Source organism: Camellia sinensis, chromosome 3, assembly GCF_055761805.1.
Source record: "Camellia sinensis isolate YWXY chromosome 3, ASM5576180v1, whole genome shotgun sequence".
Taxonomy (NCBI): domain Eukaryota; kingdom Viridiplantae; phylum Streptophyta; class Magnoliopsida; order Ericales; family Theaceae; genus Camellia; species Camellia sinensis.
The window spans coordinates 124,927,351-124,947,965 of record NC_138963.1 but is presented as its reverse complement, the minus strand read 5'-3'; the positions used below and the strand labels follow the sequence as shown (position 1 = coordinate 124,947,965).

Below are 20,615 nucleotides of genomic sequence, written 5' to 3'. Positions count from 1 at the left end.
ACATATATGCTCTTTAGACTTTTAAAATAGTTATAATATATCTATTAGATATGTGTATACATATTACATATATGTATATGTATTTATATAAATATATAAGTTTTCTTAGATCTGTATATATATAAATATATGAGCTTTTAGGTTTTTTATTCTAAAATTTAATTTTATTTTTCACAACTTTTTTTTCCTAATCTTTCTCTACTGAGTGCTCAAAATCAACCGATCCGACCACTAAACCCAGGTCTTTTATTCTGTCGATTTTGACCAGTGAGTCGGTCGAGAATGAATGACTGCTTAGCCAAATCGATAGTGTTGGTTAGGATGGAGGGCAAATGGTATACCTAAGCCAAACAGACCCATGCACACCCTACATGTCACATTCATGGGAAAACTACCCTACGTTACTCTTCCTTCTACTCCTTCTCCCATTGTTACGGATGAATTGATTCATATTAACCCCTTTCATCCTGATGTAACCCCAAATGAATTCGTCTCTGATCTTGAGGTGTCTAATATGCCTCATGCTAGCTCTTCAGGTCCTCCACCTAATTCTCTTCTTGTTTGCAAGCGTCGCACTGTACTTCTAAGTTCCCTCTCCTATTCTTGTTTAAATGTGATGCAAACATTAATAAAATTTGTCTTACTAACATTTAAACCTTTCTTTCGTTGAAAAAATGAAGTTGTTCACATGACATCGTATAATGTTATTATCCATTTTTTTCTTAATATACTGATATTATTTATCTTCTATGATTTTATTAGGCTTATTTGTATTTGTCGATTTGTAGAGGAACATAAATTTAGGTTTAGATTTGAGGAAAAATTGTTTTATTCAGGACAAATATACGAGTTTTGTACCTACGCTATTTAGGCTAACAAAGGTATTCATGGTCTTTCCCCCAAAATATTGACAAAAATATCATCCAAAAGACAATAAAATGAAAAATAGAATAATAAATCAAAAATAAATGAAGAGACAAAAATGAGGGGGAAAAAAAAAATTTCACTTCTATCCCATATTTCTTCTTGTAGTATCCATCTTCTAAGGTACTTCATAGAAAGGAAAAAGACAAAAATCAGAAGATTTTTTCAAAAAATTAGAAGGAAAAAGAATAACTAGAACATCCAATTGAAACAAAATTGAGTAGAAGAAAAAGGAAAAGGAAAAACTAATTACCACAACAAAAACACAATGGGAAGAGTTGCTATGGGGTTGGCATGTGAAACCCTTCAAGCACTTATGTATATCACTTTCATCTTCGCTCTCTTATAGGAGAATTTGGCCGTCTAACAAATCGCCCCTGTGACATTACAAATAATATAACAAAATGTTAGAAAATATAAAATATACAATTACTAGAAGAATCAACATAATCTTGATTTAGCAGATCTCTTTCAACCAAAGCATCTTCTGAATCATGTTTTTGAGCAAAACATGAAGGACAGATGGTAATTAATTGCACTCATGATACATAAACTAAAGAATATTAAAAATAAAATAAAAAATAAAAAAACTTCTATCCTCAACAAAAGAATTGTACAAGAAATATAAACATCATCATGTATAGAAATTTGTATGAATTTTTAGTTTATATATATCATCATTACTCTATTTAAAACTAGCTGCCTAATTGATCAAAGGAGGTGTTTGAGAAAGGTATTATCAAAATATTACGCAAACGTGTGACAAATTATAACAATTATGCAAATTTGTTGAACCAAAAAATAAATAAAATAGAACAACTTATGATCTTTTAGTTTTTTTATTTTTTTATTTTTTATTTTTTATTTTTTATTTTGGTTCAATTAGGAAGAGATTATTTACAATTATCAAAATAATTTAAGAAAGTCCAACAACAGATAATACTCGTAAGCCTAACACCAACAATATTAGGGGTTGTTTGGGATGATCTAAATAAGTGTATTTTTTGACTTTTTATGAAATATGGGTTTGGTATATGTTGAATTTGAAGTGATGTGGTAGATGCGACTTAAATAAAATAATGTGACTTAAATAGGATAGTGACTTTTTGACTTTTTGAATTTTTTAGTTTATGCCAAACTAGGCCTAGTATAAGAAAAACCCGATGACGAGAAGGAAATAAAGAACTTAAGAAAGAGTCTCTAATAGGGAAGAAATAATCTTTACTCGTGGCCATAATTGACTTATGACCTCAAATATTACTCTCGGTCATAAAAAAAAATTTAAAAAAATCAGCCTATTTTGAATATGGGTTACATTTTTATTCAAGTTATGTACTACAATTGAGAGAGTAATTTATATGTAAATTGAGCTGAGTTGGGTGATGGGTCGTTCTGTGGGCCACAGTAAAAAGGGCTGAGTAAAAGAGCTTTATAGTTAGCCCGGTCCAGAAAGAGCTTTGTAGTTAGCTTGGTCACTACGGTCTGAGTAGTAGTAGTTAGCTTGGTCATACCACTAAGGACCAGGGTATTTTGGAATTTTACTCAGAACCTTGCTATTGAATAGCTCGGTCCAAGCACGCTGTGGATAGCGCGGTCTCACGAAGTGAAACCGAGGTACAAGCTGTAAAAGGAAGAGCCGAGCTAGTCAGAACTCGGTCAATTCTGCCAGTCTAGCATGGCTGTTTTAGCTCGGTCGTTTTGTCATACGACCGAGGCATAACCATCTCACTTGGTTTAAGTAGTGAGGGAGGTGTTGAAGGATAAGCATTATCTTTCAGGAGTGTGATTCCTAGGAGGACTCTACGTGAAGGAATAAGAGTCGTACTAAGATTGTGCCACACGGAACCTATAAAAGCTCACAACATCACCTATGGAAAGGTAAAACAACTTTGATTCCTGAATTCACAGAGCTTTTGTGTCTATTGTCTGTTGTGCTGACTTAGGCATCGGAGGGGTTTCCGGCACACACCCGCCGGTTAGCTCACGTTTATATTTTCAGGTGGCAAAGTGACGACGTAAGGAGGAGCGCAAGCTTGATCAACAGGATTATACGAGAAGAATTATTTCGTGCTCGTACAATTGGCGCCGTCTGTGGGAATCACAGAAAGAACAAAACCTCTTGATCAAAGTTTTCCTCACTAGATTAGACGCAATGGTGCACAATGAAGATTTGCCGTAGTCCACCATTGACGGACAAACCCCATAGAGAGGTGAGAGGCGCGAATGTTTTCCTTCCATCCCTCCCATGGCAGATTTAGAGCCCCAGCGACAGAACCCCCGAAGCGATGCAAGGGGGAAGCGGGGTAACAACCCCCGTCGCTCATCAAGTCCTGATAGGCAGAGGCAGATGATCGACCCTCAAGTTTTGGAGGATCGGGTAAAGGAGCAGGACGAGTTAATCAAGAAGATGGCGGCGGACATGGAATTGATGAAATGCCAAATAAAAGGGAAGGGGGTGGCGACAAGAGAGGGACGCAAAAGCAATACGCCTCCTCGCCACTCGGAAGATTGTGGTAGGCATACCACACCGTCACAAGCAGTGAGTAGGAGCCTCAAGACATGTGACACTCAATCAAGGACTGTCAGGACTCATTACTCCAGGTCTGAAAGAACGAGGACTAAGAGGTCATATACTGAGGGAAGCACTTATCGGCCCTCACGCATGCACCAGACGTCATCCAGGCAGACGAAGTTGCCTAGGTCGTCCGATTTGCGAACTGTGCTCGAAGAAAGGGCACGATGGAAGGAGGATGCCAGGGCACGCGACCCACGCTGAGTTTCAGCCCTTCAACGGTTGGCTCCTCGGACGCATGGGAGCGTCGAGGTAGGAATGCCAATACCACACCTTGCCTACGAACCAACAGATAAAGCATTGGCAAGGCTACATAGCTCACCGTTCATTCCGGCGATTGAGAACGCACCATTACCTTCAGGCTTCATCCAGCCTAAATTTACGACTTACGAGGGGAAGACAGACCCCTACATGCACCTAAGCCACTTTCGCCAGGTCATGGCAATATACCGACGGAACGAGGCTTTGATGTGCATCCTAATGCCATCCAGCCATGGCGACCTAGGTTTAACCTGGTTCGAAAGGCTACTAGAAGGCAGCATAGCCTCCTGGGCGCAATTAGCGGAGGCGTCCGTGACTAGGTTCCGAACGAACACCAAAACGCCAGTGGAGATCGATCAGCTACTCTCCATTGACATGGGCGACAAGGAGACGCTGAGATCCTACAATAATCGCTACTGGGAGACCTTCAACCAGATAGGAGACTGCCCCACCAATCTTGCCATCGCGCAGTACAAAAGAGGGCTACCAGTCAGAAACAAGTTGAGGGACTCAATCACAATGATGCCCCCCTCACGATGGAGGCCTTGATGGAAAGAATACACCAGCATATTCGGGTGGAGGAGGGCGGCACCCGTGCTAAAGCAAAATCTGGCACAACAGCAATGCCAGATAAAAAGACTACAACAAAAGTCAACACGGTAGAACGCCCATGCAGGAATAGGCGAGGCAAGCGAGCCAACAGAGAGGACTCAGACAAAAGGTGGCTAAGAGTCCGCACTGCCATCACCACGGTGTTCAAAAAACCGATCTACCGAATTCTCAGTGAAGTACACGATGAACCTTTCGTCAAATGGCCAGCTAAGTTAGGAGAAGCACAAAAGACTATGACGAGAGGTCCTGGTGCACCTTTCATGATAAAAAGGGGCACCACACTAAAAATTGCACGCCATTGAGGCAGCATTTGGAGGAGCTAGTGGCGGCTGGGCATCTGGACCAATACATAGAAGGAGGGACACAGCCAGCCCCCTAGAACCACAACATCCCAGATGGGATGCCAGTCGATGCTCCACCTCAAGGCGTGGTTAATGTAATACATGGAGTATTTGAACCTGAGCAAACATGTGAGCTCAGAGGAACGATCAAAAAGGCTGAGCACGTAAGGGAGGTATTAAGTGCATAACCTGTCATTAAGAAGGGGAGAATAGAGGCCATGAATGTCATATCCTTTTCAGACAAAGACTTGGCAAGGATTTATAGCCCTCACAATGATGCTCTAGTCGTCACTCTATGCGTCAAGGATTTCGACGTCAAACGGATTTTGATTGACCAAGGGACCTCATGTAAAATTATGTATTATGAAGCTTTCAAACAATTGAAACTGGAGGATAAAGACTTGGCACCTACTATATCTCCCCTGATCGGATTCAACTCAATGCCAGAATGGCCAGTTGGCAAGATAATCCTCCCAGTCAAAGTAGGAAGCATGACAAAACAAGTGGACTTCTGGGTGTTGAAAGTCCTTTTCACTTACAACATAATCTTGGGAAGGACATGGCTGCATGCCATGCGATCGGTAGTATCAACCTACCATCAAGTAATGCGGTTCCCTAACGAAACCGGAGTAATTGAAGAGGTCCTTGGAGACCAAATTATGTCCAAACAATGCTTCGTCATAGTAAATGGCAGCCACGCTGCCAAGGGGTATGTACAGATGGTGGAAGAATCTGAGAACAATGAGTTGTTCGCGGATGTTGGCAAAGCCGCTGAACAGAAGGCAGTGGAAGACTTGGTACAGGTAAGGATAAATGAAAAGAACCCCAAATAGCTATTCTTGTGCGGTTCATCTATGTCCAGCACTGAAAGAATAGAGGTCATGAAATTCTTGACCTCTAACATCGAAGTGTTCGCCTGGACGACGTATGATATGCCAGGCATTGACCCAAACTTTATCTGTCACCAATTAAATGTCCACCCAAATGCCAGACCAATTATATAGAGCACTCGCAGATCAACACTCCACCACGCCGAGATAGTGACGGAAGAAGTGGGAAACCTTCTAGAGGTGGGAGCTATCAGAGAAGTGCACTACCCCAAGTGGATATCCAACACAGTAGTGGTGCCAAAGAAGAATGGGAAATGGTGTGTCTGCGTAGACTACAAAACAGTCAACAAGGCATGCCCAAAAGATAGCTTTCCCTTACCCAGGATAGACCAACTGGTAGACCTAACAGCAGGGCACAACCGACTTAGCTTTCTTGATGCATACAGAGGTTACCATCAGATCGCTATGTATGAACCAGACTAGGAGGTCACATCATTTACAACGCCAAGAGGACTATATTGCTACAAGGTCATGCTCTTTGGCCTAAAAAACACTGGGGCAACATTCCAGCGGATGGTCACCAAAATGTTTGAACCATTGTTAGGCAGAACAATGGAGGCATACATAGACGATATGGTGGTCAAAAGAAAGGATGAGAATGACCATCTCAAGGACCTAGATGAGATGTTTCAGATCCTGAAGAAGAACAAGTTACGCCTTAATGCATCCAAGTATGCGTTCGGCGTAGGATCTGGCAAATTCCTAGGCTTCCTGGTGACCAACCGAGGTATCGAAGCAGACCCCTCTCAGATCAAAGCAATCCAGGATCAAGAGAGACCCAACTCAGTAAAAGAAGTGCAGCATCTCACCGGCACGGCAGCTGCGCTCAACCGGTTCATAAGTTGGTCGTTAGACAGATGCCGACCATTCTTCCAAGCACTAAAAGGCAAGTTTGAATGGGATGAAGAATGCGACCGCGCCCTAGAGAGCTTGAAAGAATACATGTCTTCTCCACCGTTACTGGTAACCCCAATACCTGGAGAAGAGCTCTTTTTGTACTTGGCCGTTTCACAGCACGCGATCAGCGCGGTGTTGGTCAGAGCGGAAGGAATCCAACACCTGCCCATCTTTTATGTCAGCAAGACATTGCTGGGCACAGAAACCAGGTACTTACCATTGGAAAAACTGGCCCTGGCCTTAGCCTTGATGATGGCATCGAGGAAGTTGTCGCATTACTTTCATGCCCACACCGTAATCGTTCTCACAGCTTTTCCATTAAAAGCTTTGTTTAAGAGGGCGAATTTTTCTGGGCGAGTCTTGAAGTGGGCGGTGGAATTAGGGCAGTACGATATCAAGTTTCAACCCAGGACCGCAATAAAAGCCCAAGCTTTGGCAGACTTTGTGGCTGAGTTCACGCCAAGAAGCCATCACATCTGCTCAGTTGATTTGACTGGAACAACCGAAATGGGGACGGAAAGTGTCGCAGTAAATGCGCAAACCCTAATACCAGATACTCAGCCACATTGTGAATCACACGGGCCTAAAGACAAGCACGAAGAGGTAGACCATGCTACACCAGGCCCCAAAGACACATCAACAAATAAAAACTTGGTATAATCAGATAGTGAGGGGCAAACAGTAAGCATGGACTTGGAAGAAAATACCAGTACCACTCACGACCCCAAGGCATCATTCGATCCCTCTACTTGCTAAAGGCTGTTCGTTGGAGAGATGTGGAAACTCTTCATGGATGGAGCGTCCAACAGACACGATGCAGGATTCGGCATAGTCCTCATCTCACTAGATGGCCTAGTAGTGGAATAGACAGTCAACCTTGGCTTCCCAGCATCAAACAACGGAGCGGAATATGAAGCGCTTCTGGCAGGACTAAAATCAGCACTCTTCATGAAGGCCACTGAGCTAATGGTCTATAGTGACTCACAGCTGGTGGTAAACCAAATTTCAGGCGACTACGAAGCAAAGGATGAAAGGATGGCTAAGTACCAAGAGTTAGTCAGAAAAGAGATCATGAAGTTCAAAGTAGTGCGAATAGAGCAGATTTGCAGAGAAGAAAACAGCAGAGCAGACGAACTAGCAGGCTTTGCTTCGATGGCAGATATATCCATCCCAAATCCGTTGCTAATTGACTACCTGCCAAGACCAAGCATTGAAGAACCTAAAGTAGAAGAGGTATGTTGCACCGAATTAGGCCCTTCATGGATGGATTCCATTATAATGTTCTTAAAAGACGGCGTCTTACCCGAAGAAAAGAAAGAAGCCAACAAGATCAGAGTAAAGTCGCAGTGATTTTGGCTCTCCCCATCAATGGCCTTGTACAAAAAATCCTTCACAGGACCTTACTTGAAATGCGTCCATCCTAGCAAGGTTGAGGCATTCTTGTTTGAGATACACGAAGGCGTATGCAGGAGCCACCAAGGGGGAAGATCATTAGCCTACAGAGCGATTTCGCAGGGATATTGGTGGCCTTACATGCAAGCGGATTCAGAGAAGTATGTCAAGAAGTGCGAGAAATGTCAGAAGTTCACACACCAAATACATCAACCAGCCAGAGAGCTTCTACCATTAACTAGCCTATGGCCCTTCGCAATGTGGGGCTTAGACATAGTAGGGCCACTTCCAACGGCACCCGACAATAGAAAGTTCTTTCTTGCAGCAATAGACTACTTCACAAAGTGGGTGGAGGCAGAAACACTCGCATCAATAAAGGAGAAAGATGTGAAGAAGTTCGTCTGGCAGAATATTATCACTCGATTTGGCATACCCAAGGCTCTAATATCTGACAACGGCACTCAGTTCGATGGTAAAATCTTCAGAGGCTTTTGTGAGGAGTACAAGATAGAATTCTACAACTCTACACCAGCATAACCCCGAGCAAACGGCCAGGCGGAAGCATCAAACAAAGTCGTCTTGGATGGATTGAAGAAAAGATTAGAGAAAGCAAAAGGAAAGTGGGCCGAGGAGCTTCCTCATGTTCTATGGGCTTACCGCACCACACTTCGGCGATCAACTGGAGAAACGCCATTCTCCTTAGCCTATGGCATGGAAGCAATAATCCCACTGGAAATTGGCCTCCCCACCATCAGAAGCTAAAATTTTGACCCAGAGTTAAATGGAGAAGCCATAGCCTTAGAGCTCGACCTTGCAGAAGAAAGAAGAGAAAGAGCACTGGTTCACATCACCTCATACCAGCAAGAGTTATCTAGAAAATACAACAAGACCGTACATTCGAGGCAATTCAAGATTGGAGATTGGGTACTGCGCAAAGTAATGGGAAACACCCAGGTACCCGGAGATGGCAAGTTAGGGCCCAATTGGGAAGGACCTTACAAAGTGATTGGATTAGCAAGAAAATGGGCATACCACTTGGAAGATGAAGACAGCAAAGCCATTCCCAAGCCATGAAACACTGCCAATCTCAAACTATTCTATTTTTAGCTTTTCTATTAATTACATGTAATTTTCCCTTTTTTTCAATAAAACAAGTAATTTCTTTTTAACACAATTGTTGTCCGCTGTAAAAGTTGTTTTAGCGAGCTAGGGGCATTGTATGCAGAGTTGGCCGGAATAACAAACTTTGCGCTCTCTTCAGCTAAGATTAGGATCTGGGCTGAAAAGGTTGGCTGGAAAACCAACACCTCTCCTAAGCCGAGGATAAGGATCCAGGCTACAGGACGTTTGGCAGGAAAAACCAAACACTTCCCTTTACGTTGGCCGGAATAACCAACCTGGAGCTCTCTTCAAGCTAAGATAAGGATCTGGGCTGAAGAAGTTGGCTGGAAAAACCAACACATCTCCTAAGCCGAGGATAAGGATCCAGGCTGCAGGACGTTTGGCTGGAAAACCAAACACTTCCCTCTACGTTGGCCGGAATAACCAACCTGGAGCTCTCTTCAAGCTAAGATAAGAATCTGGGCTGAAGAAATTGGCTGGAAAAACCAACACCTCTCCTAAGTCGAGGATAAGGATCCAGGCTGCAGGATGTTTGGCTAGAAAAACCAAACACTTCCCTCTACATTGGCCGAAATAACCAACCCGGAGCTCTCTTCAAGCTAAGATAAGGATCTAGGCTGAAGAAGTTGGCTGGAAAAACCAACACCTCTCCTAAGCCGAGGATAAGGATCCAGGCTGCAAGGCGTTCGGCTAGAAAAACCAAACACTTCACTCTAAGTTGGCAAGAATAACAAACTTTGAGCTCTCTGAAGCTAAGATTAGGATTTGGGCTGAAGAGTGGGTTGGCTGGAAAAACTAACACTTATTGCTCTTCAGTCAAAATAAAGATTTAGGCTGAAGAGTGGTTGGCTAGAAAAACCAACACTTATTGCTCTTCAGCCGAGATAAGGATCTAGGCTAAAGAGTGGTTGGCTGAAATAACCAACTCTTCGTACTCTTCAGCCGAGATAAGGATCCAGGCTGAAGAGTGGTTGGCTGGAATAGCCAACTCTTAGTACTCTTCAGCCGAGATACGGATCCAGGCTGAAGAGTGGTTAGCTGGAATAACCAACTCTTAGTACTCTTCAGCCAAAATAAGGATCCAAGCTGAAGAGTGGTTGGCTAGAGTAAACAACTTTTGGTAATCTTCAGCCGAGGTAAAAACCTAGGCTGAAGAGGTTGGCAGGTATTATTAGAGATTTCAAGGTTAAGACTGAGATAGGCATCTCGGCAAGAAAATGTTATACTGCATTAAAGATTATAATTGAAAAGTAAATACAAGCATGGCAGTAAACCGAAACAACAGTTGAAACAAAAGAAGCCGTTCACTCAAAGTTCAAAGTTAGAGTTACAAAGGAGCGGGAATATAACCTGGTTACAGTTTCTTTCCAAAAGTAAAAAGAAAAAAAAAAGATCAAGAAAAGAGATCATCAAGATCCGCGTCCAGTTCAACTCGAAGCCCGGTTTCAGTAGGTAGCTCGATCACACTTTCAACCAAGTCTTCTATCGGGGGCTCCACCCGAGCTGATTGAACGGCGGGATCACTGGCGATAACCGGCGCATTGTTGGGCTCTGGGGCCTCTTCTTCATCATCATCTTGAAGAATTTTTTGTTGAATGGCGTGGGCGTACTACGCCATGTAGCTTGGTATAAAATGTGGTGGAGGGTTGAGGAAGACCTCGGTCTCTTGGCTAAGACCGAGCTGCGTTGCCGCCGTCTTCCATCCACATTTGAAAAATATGTCTTTGGCAGCCTCGCATTACTGGATGTAGATGTCCTCTCCCTCCTTGTAACCTCGGTTTTCTACATCTTCCACGTTCTTCTCCAACCGAGCGATTTCATCGTTCTTCTTTTTCTCGAGCTTGGCCAGCCCGCGCAAATATTTGTCTTTCAGCATGGCTGCAGCCTTCAGCTTGTCTGCTTCGGCTGAATTGACTAGGTCGGTTAGTTGGGCTACTTCAGTCTGTAGCTCGGCCATCTTTTGCCTTGATTCTTTTAGCTCGGCTGTTTTGGCATTGGCCTCTGCCATGGCCTCCCGAGTGATCTTTCGAAGTTCCAGCACGCGCTTGTGTGCGATGTGGTTCTTCTGTAAGGCCTGCAAGAAGGGAGAAACAATTTTTGGGATAAACCGAGAGAAAATATGTTGAAATTTAGAGAAGGAAAAGGAGAACTTACCAACACCATTGATTTTGAAGCTGAGTGAATGGCCTTCAGCTCGGTAAGATGATCGTGGTGATCCATATCGGCTGGAAGGTAGACGCTCTTGGCCAGATTAAAGGCCAGCATATGGTCTTTCTCCGCGACCACTGAGTCGGAGTCAGTGATAGCGTGATTCTTGTAGGTAACCTTAGGCACCCACTTGGAAGAGCTAGCTCGTTTAGAGCGCTCCGGTTGTGGGCTGGGCGGTGTGGATTACGGAAACACGGTGTCTTCTTCATCAAGGAGGCGCAGCTCGGTCGTGGAAGTCCGGGCGCGCTTGTTTGGCCGAGATGAAAAAGGCTGTGCGGTTGGTAGGGCTACCACGGCCACTTGTGATTGGCCGGTGGGCAATGCTTCGACTTGATTTTTCTTGGTGATTAGGGCCCTAACGGCTCTCTTCTCTCTATCTCTTGCTCTGTTAATTGGATGAGGTTGATTTGTGGAAGGGAAGGATCAGGCTCAGGTGAGGGCTCCAACAAAAAGTCGGTCACCCTGGTCTTGCGCCTGATGCTATATCTATACGTCGGCTCAAAGTTGAGTAGCTCGACCCAACTCCGATTGGGATATCTTAGCGCAGCGCGGACGGTGGCAAGGTTTGGATAGCTGTACTGGGACTTGAGAAAATTCAAATCTGCATGAAGTAAAAAGGACAACAGTTAGTACAGTTCAAGATATGAAACCGAGGTAAAAGAAAGTAGAAAACTGAGCTGAAGTAATTATACCGGCGACTCCTGTAGTCCAGTTTATTCGGTCGCCGGAATCTGGGCTTCTTGGTTTTCGAAGTTCCCAGAAACCCAGAAGAAATCATCGTCGTTTACATCCTTATCTGGGGTATTCTTTATTATCTTTTCACGCCGGTGCCTTATTTTTAAATAGTAAACCCAACCATCTTCATTTGATCCCATGGAATATTGGTGGAAGAGCTCGGCTAAACTGAGATTAAGGCCAGCCCGGCGGTTTAGGTCGGCGATGCCATTTATTATGCGGTATGAATTTGTGGAAAGCTGGGTAGGGCAGAGGTTGGTTTGTCTAAGGAACTCGCAAAGAAGAGGCTGTACAAGGAATCTAAGTCCGGTTTCTACAATGGAAAGAAGGGTAAAGGGAACAAAGCCAGGGTTTCCCCAGGTGTGGTATCTAGTTCGGCTAAGATAAGATGGACATCATCAGGGATATGGTAGTCGCTTCGAAACTCGGCCATGGCACCTGGTGAGTTTACTAAAAACCGATATTTACCCATGTGGATTTAAGTTAAGTATAAATTAACAGAGAGTACTAGCTCGGTGCTGAGATGACGTTGGTCATCTCGGTTGGACATTCAAAGGAATGCCTGGGCAACCTAGTCAAAGTTTGCAAAGTGAAAAAAAAAAGGTGTTAAGCACAGATCGTTGGACCGTGCTAAAAGAAACAAAGGCAAGATAAATGAAGTCCGAGCTCGGCTGCGTGGGATACTGTCCATTCTTAGCCTGGTTTGAGCAAGGGTCTTGAGCCCAGTTAAGCATTTAGGGCAGCATTCTTAGTTTGGTTTTGACTAAGGGAGCTGGTTTAGCCCCAAGTTGTGGCTCGGTTGGTGGTGAGGGCTTTCTAGCGCGGTATTGTGCAAACTTAAGGCAGTTCGCTAGCTCGGCTAAGTAAAGCAAAAGGTACTTGGACCTATTGAAATTACAGATTTAGCATGAAGTTTTAGTTCGGTCAGTTGAAAAGTTATCTAGTTTGGCTGGGTGCATACCTAAAAGGTTTCCTAGTTCGGTTAAATCTAAACCTTGAGATTGCCCAAACAAGTTTCTAGCTCGGTCACACCACGATTCCAGATTCAAGCATTGCGATTTTTGAATCCAGAGGGTGTGCTCTTAAAAACATGAACCTATGGTTTGGGGGTCTTGCTTTTTCTATTCTTACCCATAATGTGTTTATATAGAGTATGCTTTGTGATATATATGTGTATGTATATATCTATATTATGTGTATTTGCAAAATGAATGGAAAGCAAGAGAAGATTGAATCACTTACAAGTATGGAGGCAAGTTGATGAAGATCGAAGTCGCAAGAAAGAACACGAGCTTTGCAAAAAACAGTGGTTGCAGAAATGGAGGCTCAAACAAGAGAGAGAGAGAATGTGAATAGTGCAAATGAATGATTCAAAAAGTAGGGATTTTGCTTTGTGTAAGACTTTTTGGGCGGGACTGTTCAAATATTGCGAAGTACGAAGACGGCTAGATAGCTGCATTGGGCCAATCGGAGTTTGCCACGTGTCCTTGGAATGAGAAGCGATTCAATTACAGAGACTGAAGAGACGTTTTGACTGGATAGATTGATATCCCGGTCTGAATTTAGCTCGGTTGAAAGGCTAAAGTTTTTAGCTCGGCTGGTAAAAGATAATCCCTATCATGCTGCGCAGATGGAATTAAGGGGCAATTGAGAGGGTAATTTATATATAAATTGAGCCGAGCTGGGTGATGGGCCGTTCTGTGGGCCACAGTAAAAAGGGCTGAGTAAAAGAGTTTTATAGTTAGCCCGGTCTAGAAAGAGCTTTGTAGTTAGCTCGGTCACTACGGTCTGAGTAGTAGCAGTTAGCTCGGTCATACCACTAAGGATCGGGGTATTTTGGGCTTTTACTCAGAACCTTGCTATTGAATAGCTCGGTCCAAGCATGCTGTGGATAGCACGGTCTCAAGAAGTGAAACCGAGGTACAAGTTGTAAAAGGAAGAACCGAGCTAGTCAGAACTCGGTCAATTCTGCCAGTCTAGCATGGCTGTTTTAGCTCGGTCGTTTTGTCATACGACCGAGGTATAACCATCTCACTTGGTTTAAGCAGTGAGGGGGGTGTTGAAGGATAAGCATTATCTTTCAGGAGTGTGATCCCTAGGAGGACTCTACGTGGAGGAATAAGAATCGTACTAAGATTGTGCCACACGGAACCTATAAAAACTCACAGCATCACCTATGGAGAGGTAAAACAACTTTGATTCCTGAATTCACAGAGCTTTTGTGTCTATTGTCTGTTGTGCTGACTTAAGCATCGGAGGGGTTTCCGGCACACACCCGCCGGTTAGCTCACGCTTGTATTTTTAGGTGGCAAAGTGACGACGTAAGAAGGAGCGCAAGCTTGATCAACAGAATTATACGAGAAGAATTATTTCGTGCTTGTACAACAATCAACAAATATATATATATATATATATATATATATATATATATATATATATATATATATATTTTGCCTAATTTTTCTAAGTTTTCCCTTGTTTTTTCTTCTTTAATTAAATTGTTTAGAATGATAATTAACTTGACAAACCAACAGGGTATTCTGTTTGGTGAGAACTCTTGCACCTCCTTTAAGTGATTAGTAGTTTGAATTTTTCCAATTGAGTGTAACTTGTAAGTTTTATTTTCATTTGTATTTATTGGAAGCTTTAGATTTTATGATAATATTATATATGAATCAGAAGAAAAAATAAAGAAAATTGTTGGAAAACCATGCAATCTCAAGTTTTAACCAGAATCTAAAGCTTATTCATGTTTCTCTGTACCCCTGTATTGATGGAATTCAATGGGAAGTTTGCATAATTAGGCCAGTTGAAGCGAAACACAAAGCTGCTACATCTAAATAAAATTTGTACAATTTTTAAGTATTCTTTAGTATTTTAAGAGTTTGGATTATGTTTTTATTGGGTTCTCTAAATTTTTTTAACTTTTAGTGTTTTTTTTTTAAGATAATATTATTTACATATATATATATATATATTAGTTAAATAAAAAATTAGTAAAAAAAAAAGTTATCGACTACGTGGGGAAATCTACTACTTGGTAATCTAATCTATCAGTACCTGCAGGCGGGGACCTTTCAAATGAGTATTAAAGCAAAGAGTAAATTATAAATATATTTCTTAATATTTGTTTATAATATAAATTGCTTTGTATGATTTGAAAAATTATACATATCCCTTATCAAAAAAATTTATTCAACAAAATTAATTGAAGAAAATAAAATTTCTAACTACTCTCTTACATGATAATTAAACTATCTGAATTATTAATTAAAATAAATTTCTGACATCATTAAAAATTATTAATTAACTTGATGATTTATTATAAAATGGTTATTTATTATGAAATTAAAATTTCAAGGGAGATCTAACTGCAAGGAGTAATCTATATTTTAAACAAATCTCAGTGGTGTATTTATAATTTACTCTAAAGAAAAAGGGATAATTTTTTTTTTTTTCCAAACTACTATTATTTTGTATATTTTATTTTTAAACTATCAATTTTATCTATTTAGTCTCTGAATTTTCTATTTTAATTCCTGTGATAAATTGGTGAAGATTATACAAATTAATAACAATTGAACATAATTTCATGTTAAAAAAGGAGTGCTTTGTTTTATGATTTAAGTTTGTTGAAATTTTAAAATGCCGCTTTTATCGATCAAATCAAGTTTCAATGATTATTATTTTATGATAAAAATAAAAAAATAAAATCATTTTACCCAACAAATTAAGCTTTAATGGTTATAGAGATTCATACAATTTTCTTCAATAGAATCAAATGAATTAAAAGTTAAAAATTTTAAAAATATGTTTGAATTATGAGTTTTAGGTAAGAATTTGGAAGGAAGGAAGAAAAAAACTGAATGAAATGTGAATAAAATATAATTACATTTCACTAATCTTTTTTTCTTTTTCTTTTCAAATTTCCATTCAAATTAATGATCCAAATACAATCTTGATAGTTTAAGGATGAAATAAATAAATAGTGATAGTTTAGTAATAAAAGTGAAATTAACATGAAAAAAGAAAAGAGGAAGAAGAAGAGGGGAGAAATGACCTTCATTCTGGGCCGTCGATCAGCGTTAACTTTTCTGACCTGGTATCTAATCTTCTTAGAGAAGAGGCGTGTACGTCGCTTCTCCTTGTAGCGCAACACGCTGGCCTCTCTCAACCCTCCTCCGCTCTCCCACATCAACTCTATCTGCGCCATCCTTGCCTGTCCCCAACCAAAAAACCACACAAAGGGATTGATTCAGTGCTCCGCAATCACAAATTAAACATAACAACTACTCTCATCATGTTTTCCTTAAATAATTAGAAATAGGCATAAATAGACTCCAAAAGTTGCATTAAATTAATAATTAAAGATTCATAACAAAAAATATATATATAATTTAAAATAACATTGACGATGATTAAAATAGTTAGATCTGTTTCTATCTATAAAATAAATGTGTTGTCCCTATTCTTTTATGTTGTGTTTGGTTGAGGGATTTGAGAGGGAATTTGGAAAGAGAAATGGAAAAGGTAGGTGAAATGAGACTAAAATATGCCTAAATTTCACATAGTTTCACACACCTTTTCCCTTTCCCTTTCCAAATCCCTCCCCAAATCCTCCAACCAAACACAGTATTAAGGTGTGAAGCCTACTAAATAAGAGTTGAATTTGGAGTATATATATATATTCTGAATAAATGTCTTTATAAGAATTCTGAGTCACTGTATTAAAAATGGCCAGCTAGAAATACTAGATTGTTATTTTAGACTGTTCAACTGACCCATTAAACAAAAATAATAGAATGGTCCCACAAAACAAACAAAAAATGGCTGAGCCCGGTGGCCGAGTCATATGTAATCTCGTCTTAGACTATGGTTAGCAGAAAGTCTCGGGTTTAAATTGATGAATCAGCGATGACCTTTTAAATTATAATCTAATTTTATTAACATATTAATATTCTTATCTTTAATAAACAAATAAAATAAAAGATGAGAAAGATCGGAGTCATAACCACCGTTGGATGGTGGCATTATCTATCAAAACATCCAACAAATACAGGATCGTATGGTAGAAAAAATTTACAAAAGAGAAGGGAATAAATAAATAAAAACACACACACACTACTGAACTTAAAAATAACAGAATGTGGCTTTGAGACAAACAAACAGGGTCTAAATTTCCAAGGAATTTGATTTCCCGTCGGGAGATGAGAAACCTACATGGAGATCATTCCTGGACATCTGACTGGCTGGAAATGGAATTTCCTCCGAAAATGGCGACCCACGATTGGACCAAGCATTCACAACTTCATCGTAGTTCAATTTCAGGAGCAACCCTGGATTGGATTTGGGAATGGAATTCTCTTTCTCATTCTCTTTCTCTTCCACTGGTTTTTCAATCTTCTTTTTCTTCTTTTCTGCGGGAGCTTTGCTGAGTTTGGGGGAGATTTCAACAACATCTACAGTAGGAAACCTCCACCAATCTCTCTCCTCATCAACATGTCTCAATGCTCTAACACCTCTCCTTCTCATCCCAAAACCCACATCGAATTTCCCTCCGAATCCCAACCCAATTGGATGACCATAGCAAGAATTGATCTGACCACTATAACTACTAGAAACATTGGACTCATCCATTGACTCATCGTTCACACTCACACTTAGATTCCCCATAATACTGTCAATACCCTCTTCAATTTCCTCATCAAGTATCGATTCTGCATCGAAATCCTCTTGCAAGTTGAAGGAATCCTCCGCCTGGAATTCATTTTCCACCGGGCTCTGGCATGGCTTTTCACAGGAACTCACAACTCTTGGAGATGTTGTCTCGAATCGAAAATTGGGTTTTTCTGGGATTGGTTGATGGAGTAAGAAACCAGAATTGTCAAATACGCGAAAGGGTAGAAGCAAGTCAGATTGATTCAAGAAAGTGTCATGTGGGTGTGGATGTAGCTTGGTGAATTTGCAAGGCTTTGTTAGGTGTTTGGTAGAGAAAATGCTAGGGTAGGCGGTCGAGAGAAGTGCCGCAGCCTCGTTGTAGGTTTCGTTCGGCCGTTTTCGAGGAGTTCGAGGTTTTCGGGTTGAGATTGCCAGTGGGGAATTGCTAGACTCAGAGAGAGTTGAAGAAGGAGAAGATGAATGCGAAATTCTGGTTGAAGTTGATGGAGATTTCACTATTTCTAGATCGAATCCATAAGCCCGGCTGCCTCCGCTTAAACACGAAGACATTTCTGGGATGAAATTCAAAACAAAGAATGAAATAATTCAATCCAACCAAGATAATAGGAAACCTTTTTCCTTCTTCCTTCAGCAAAGAGCCACAGATTAATTAGTTCCAGGCAGAGTCTCACAAAATTCAGAAACAGAAGCTGAAGAACAGTGAGGATTCAAGGCTTAGAAGCCTAAAGAAAGAAGACAACTGAAATTGAAACTAGTGACAAAACCTCAAATTGATGAAGAAAACCCAGTTCTAATTCGTATCAATTGGTGATAGAGATTACAACCCAGTTCAGGATTGCCTAGAAAGTACTAGAATCTGAGGTTGTCAGGCTGTAGTTGAACAGGTAAAATATTTCCTAAAGTACAAAACCCTAAACCCTACAACTATCACTCCTATAAACAAAAATTGATTTTATTAATACAAAAAAAAAGGCAAGAGAGAAAAAAGCCAAAACTTTTAACAGTATATATTAGAGTACAAGAAGATACCAGAACCCTTTAAAAACAGAAAAACCTGAGAAAAGCTTCGACTAACAAAACCCTAAAAAACTCATCTTAAATTCATCGAAACAAGCAAACTAGTACTATTTTGGTATATGAAAAACCCTAAAAGCCTATTATACCAATTTTGAGTTATATGAGAAAAGTGGGCGTATGCTTATGATGAAGTAGAAGCAAAACAGAGTATCTACAGTGACAGAGAAAAACCCAGAAAGAACAAACCTAATGAAATGAATTGAAAACCCAAAATTGAAAGTTATAAATGGGATAGATTTTGGCACCCAAAGGGATTGAGAAATTTGTGACAAATGAAAATTTATCCAATAGGGTAATGGAAGACTCCAGTCGGGAGAGAGAAAGAATATGTTTATATATATGTAGCACAGAAACAGAAGGACAGAAGATTGTTTTGTGCAGAGTGAGTCACGGGACGACTCATGCATACAAGAGGAAAAGATCCGTTGGGAGTTTTGTTTGTAGAAACAGCTACAAATAGCTCGGACAGATTCTCACTCTCTTCTCTCTCTCTCTCTGTCTCTTTCTCTCTGTAGAGTGGACGGAAGGGATTGAGGAAGTGGGTTTGAGTGGTAGAGATGACAACAGAGGAAGAGACAAAAGGCTTCAACACTTGTCTGGGTGGGACCACTGTTCTCTCTCTAAAATTCTTCATTTACTAAAATAGCCTCGTTGTCTAGTCTTTTACCAATGCCCTCCAGCTCAATCCATGTCATTACAAAAAAATAAAAAGAATAAAAAAAAAAAACACCAACCCTTTTCTCACCAATAAATTAATAAAATAAAATTTTATTATTAAAGTCTACAGAAGAAAAGAAACATTCAGAAACTCTCCTGAGCTTGAGAAGTTCATTAGGAGCATATGTTTGTCTTTTCTATTTTTATTTTTTATTTTTTTCTTTAAGCGAGAATATATATATTTTAATGATATTTGTCAATCATAAAAGAGGCCTAGTTAATGTTATGCTAATAACGACATGTGACCAATTGCTGGCCCTTGATGTAGTTATTATCACCCACTACATTCTGTAAATCCATTTTAACACAAAGTATTAAAAGTTTTTATTTTTCTTCTTTTAAAGGCAAGTATGTTAAAAATAAACAAATTTATACAGTAGAATGGTGGAATGGGATGGCACAGTAGGCTACTGCGATGCTCGAAGAGAGGTTGTCCTGATCATTTTCAATGATCCGAATCATTTATATTATAAGATTTGTTGAATAAATCAGTTATATAAAAAAATTAAATTGATTGGACATCTGTAATCTCATAACAAAAGCACATTTATTTTTTAAAAAATAAACAGTTATCACCATTTTGATAATTTTTTTTAAAACAATTAAGATTTGATCATGTAATTACGGATATTCAATTAACTTAATTATTATTATTATTAATTTTTTGTTTTTTTGTTTTTTTGTTTTTTTGTTTTTCTGTTTTGTTTTTGTTTTGTTTTTTTTTTTTTGTGAATGGTATACTCGATAAACCTTACAATATGAACAATTTGTATCATCAAAATATACTCAATAAACACTTTAAAAATAATTCACAACAGGACTGCTGTGTTTTAGGGAACAACAGCATCTCACAGACCTACAATAGTATTTCTTGTGTTAATATATCCCACGATAGAGACCAGCTCAATAGAGATGAGAAATCATTCCATAAGGATCTAATAAATATCTAATTAGAAAAAACAGATTTAATAAATATAGAAAATCATACAACGAATCATATTTTAACAAAATAAAACCAACAAAATAGCAAGTTCACTATTGAAATTTCATAGAAAGACCATCACCATTAAAATAAGGTCTTAAAAGATAAACCACAGTTAAAAATTAAAAGATACAAGTATTTTCTTTTATTTATTAACTACTACTTTCTACTCATTATTCCTCAGTTTGTTTAGAATGAAATAGGTA

General features: G+C 39.9%; 1 protein-coding gene across 4 annotated transcripts; it reads right to left on the bottom strand.

Moving 5' to 3' along the window:
• Positions 1 to 983: 983 nt before the first annotated feature.
• LOC114282110 (protein CHLOROPLAST IMPORT APPARATUS 2) lies at positions 984 to 19,260 on the bottom strand. Of its 4 annotated transcripts, none has more exons than XR_003636112.2 (4): positions 17,175 to 19,260; positions 16,015 to 16,173; positions 1,178 to 1,301; positions 984 to 1,050 (listed from the first exon to the last, which is right to left on the bottom strand). XR_003636112.2 is itself a non-coding variant. In XM_028224765.2 (3 exons), exons 1-3 carry the CDS (start codon positions 18,180 to 18,182, stop codon positions 1,254 to 1,256), a joined length of 1,215 nt encoding a protein of 404 aa, XP_028080566.2. In that variant the 5' UTR covers positions 18,183 to 19,260; the 3' UTR covers positions 1,070 to 1,253. The 4 variants fall into 4 exon arrangements, 2 of the variants coding, with proteins under 2 accessions (XP_028080566.2, XP_028080567.2); XR_003636113.2 differs by lacking the exons at positions 984 to 1,050; positions 1,178 to 1,301 and adding exons at positions 10,212 to 11,085; positions 11,166 to 11,820; XM_028224765.2 differs by lacking the exon at positions 984 to 1,050 and having other exon boundaries at positions 1,070 to 1,301.
• Between the last annotated feature and the right edge of the window lie 1,355 nt (positions 19,261 to 20,615).

What these genes read in the sequence shown, in the direction of transcription:
- LOC114282110 (XM_028224765.2), bottom strand. Translation starts at nt 18,182, where the DNA reads ATGTCTTCGTGTTTAAGCGGAGGCAGCCGGGCTTATGGATTCGATCTA. An exon ending in TGTCCAGGAATGATCTCCAT is followed by an intron (nt 16,174 to 17,174) that starts GTAGGTTTCTCA and finishes GGTTGGGGACAG; the next exon opens with GCAAGGATGGCGCAGATAGA. An exon ending in ATCGACGGCCCAGAATGAAG is followed by an intron (nt 1,302 to 16,014) that starts GTCATTTCTCCC and finishes GTAATGTCACAG; the next exon opens with GGGCGATTTGTTAGACGGCC.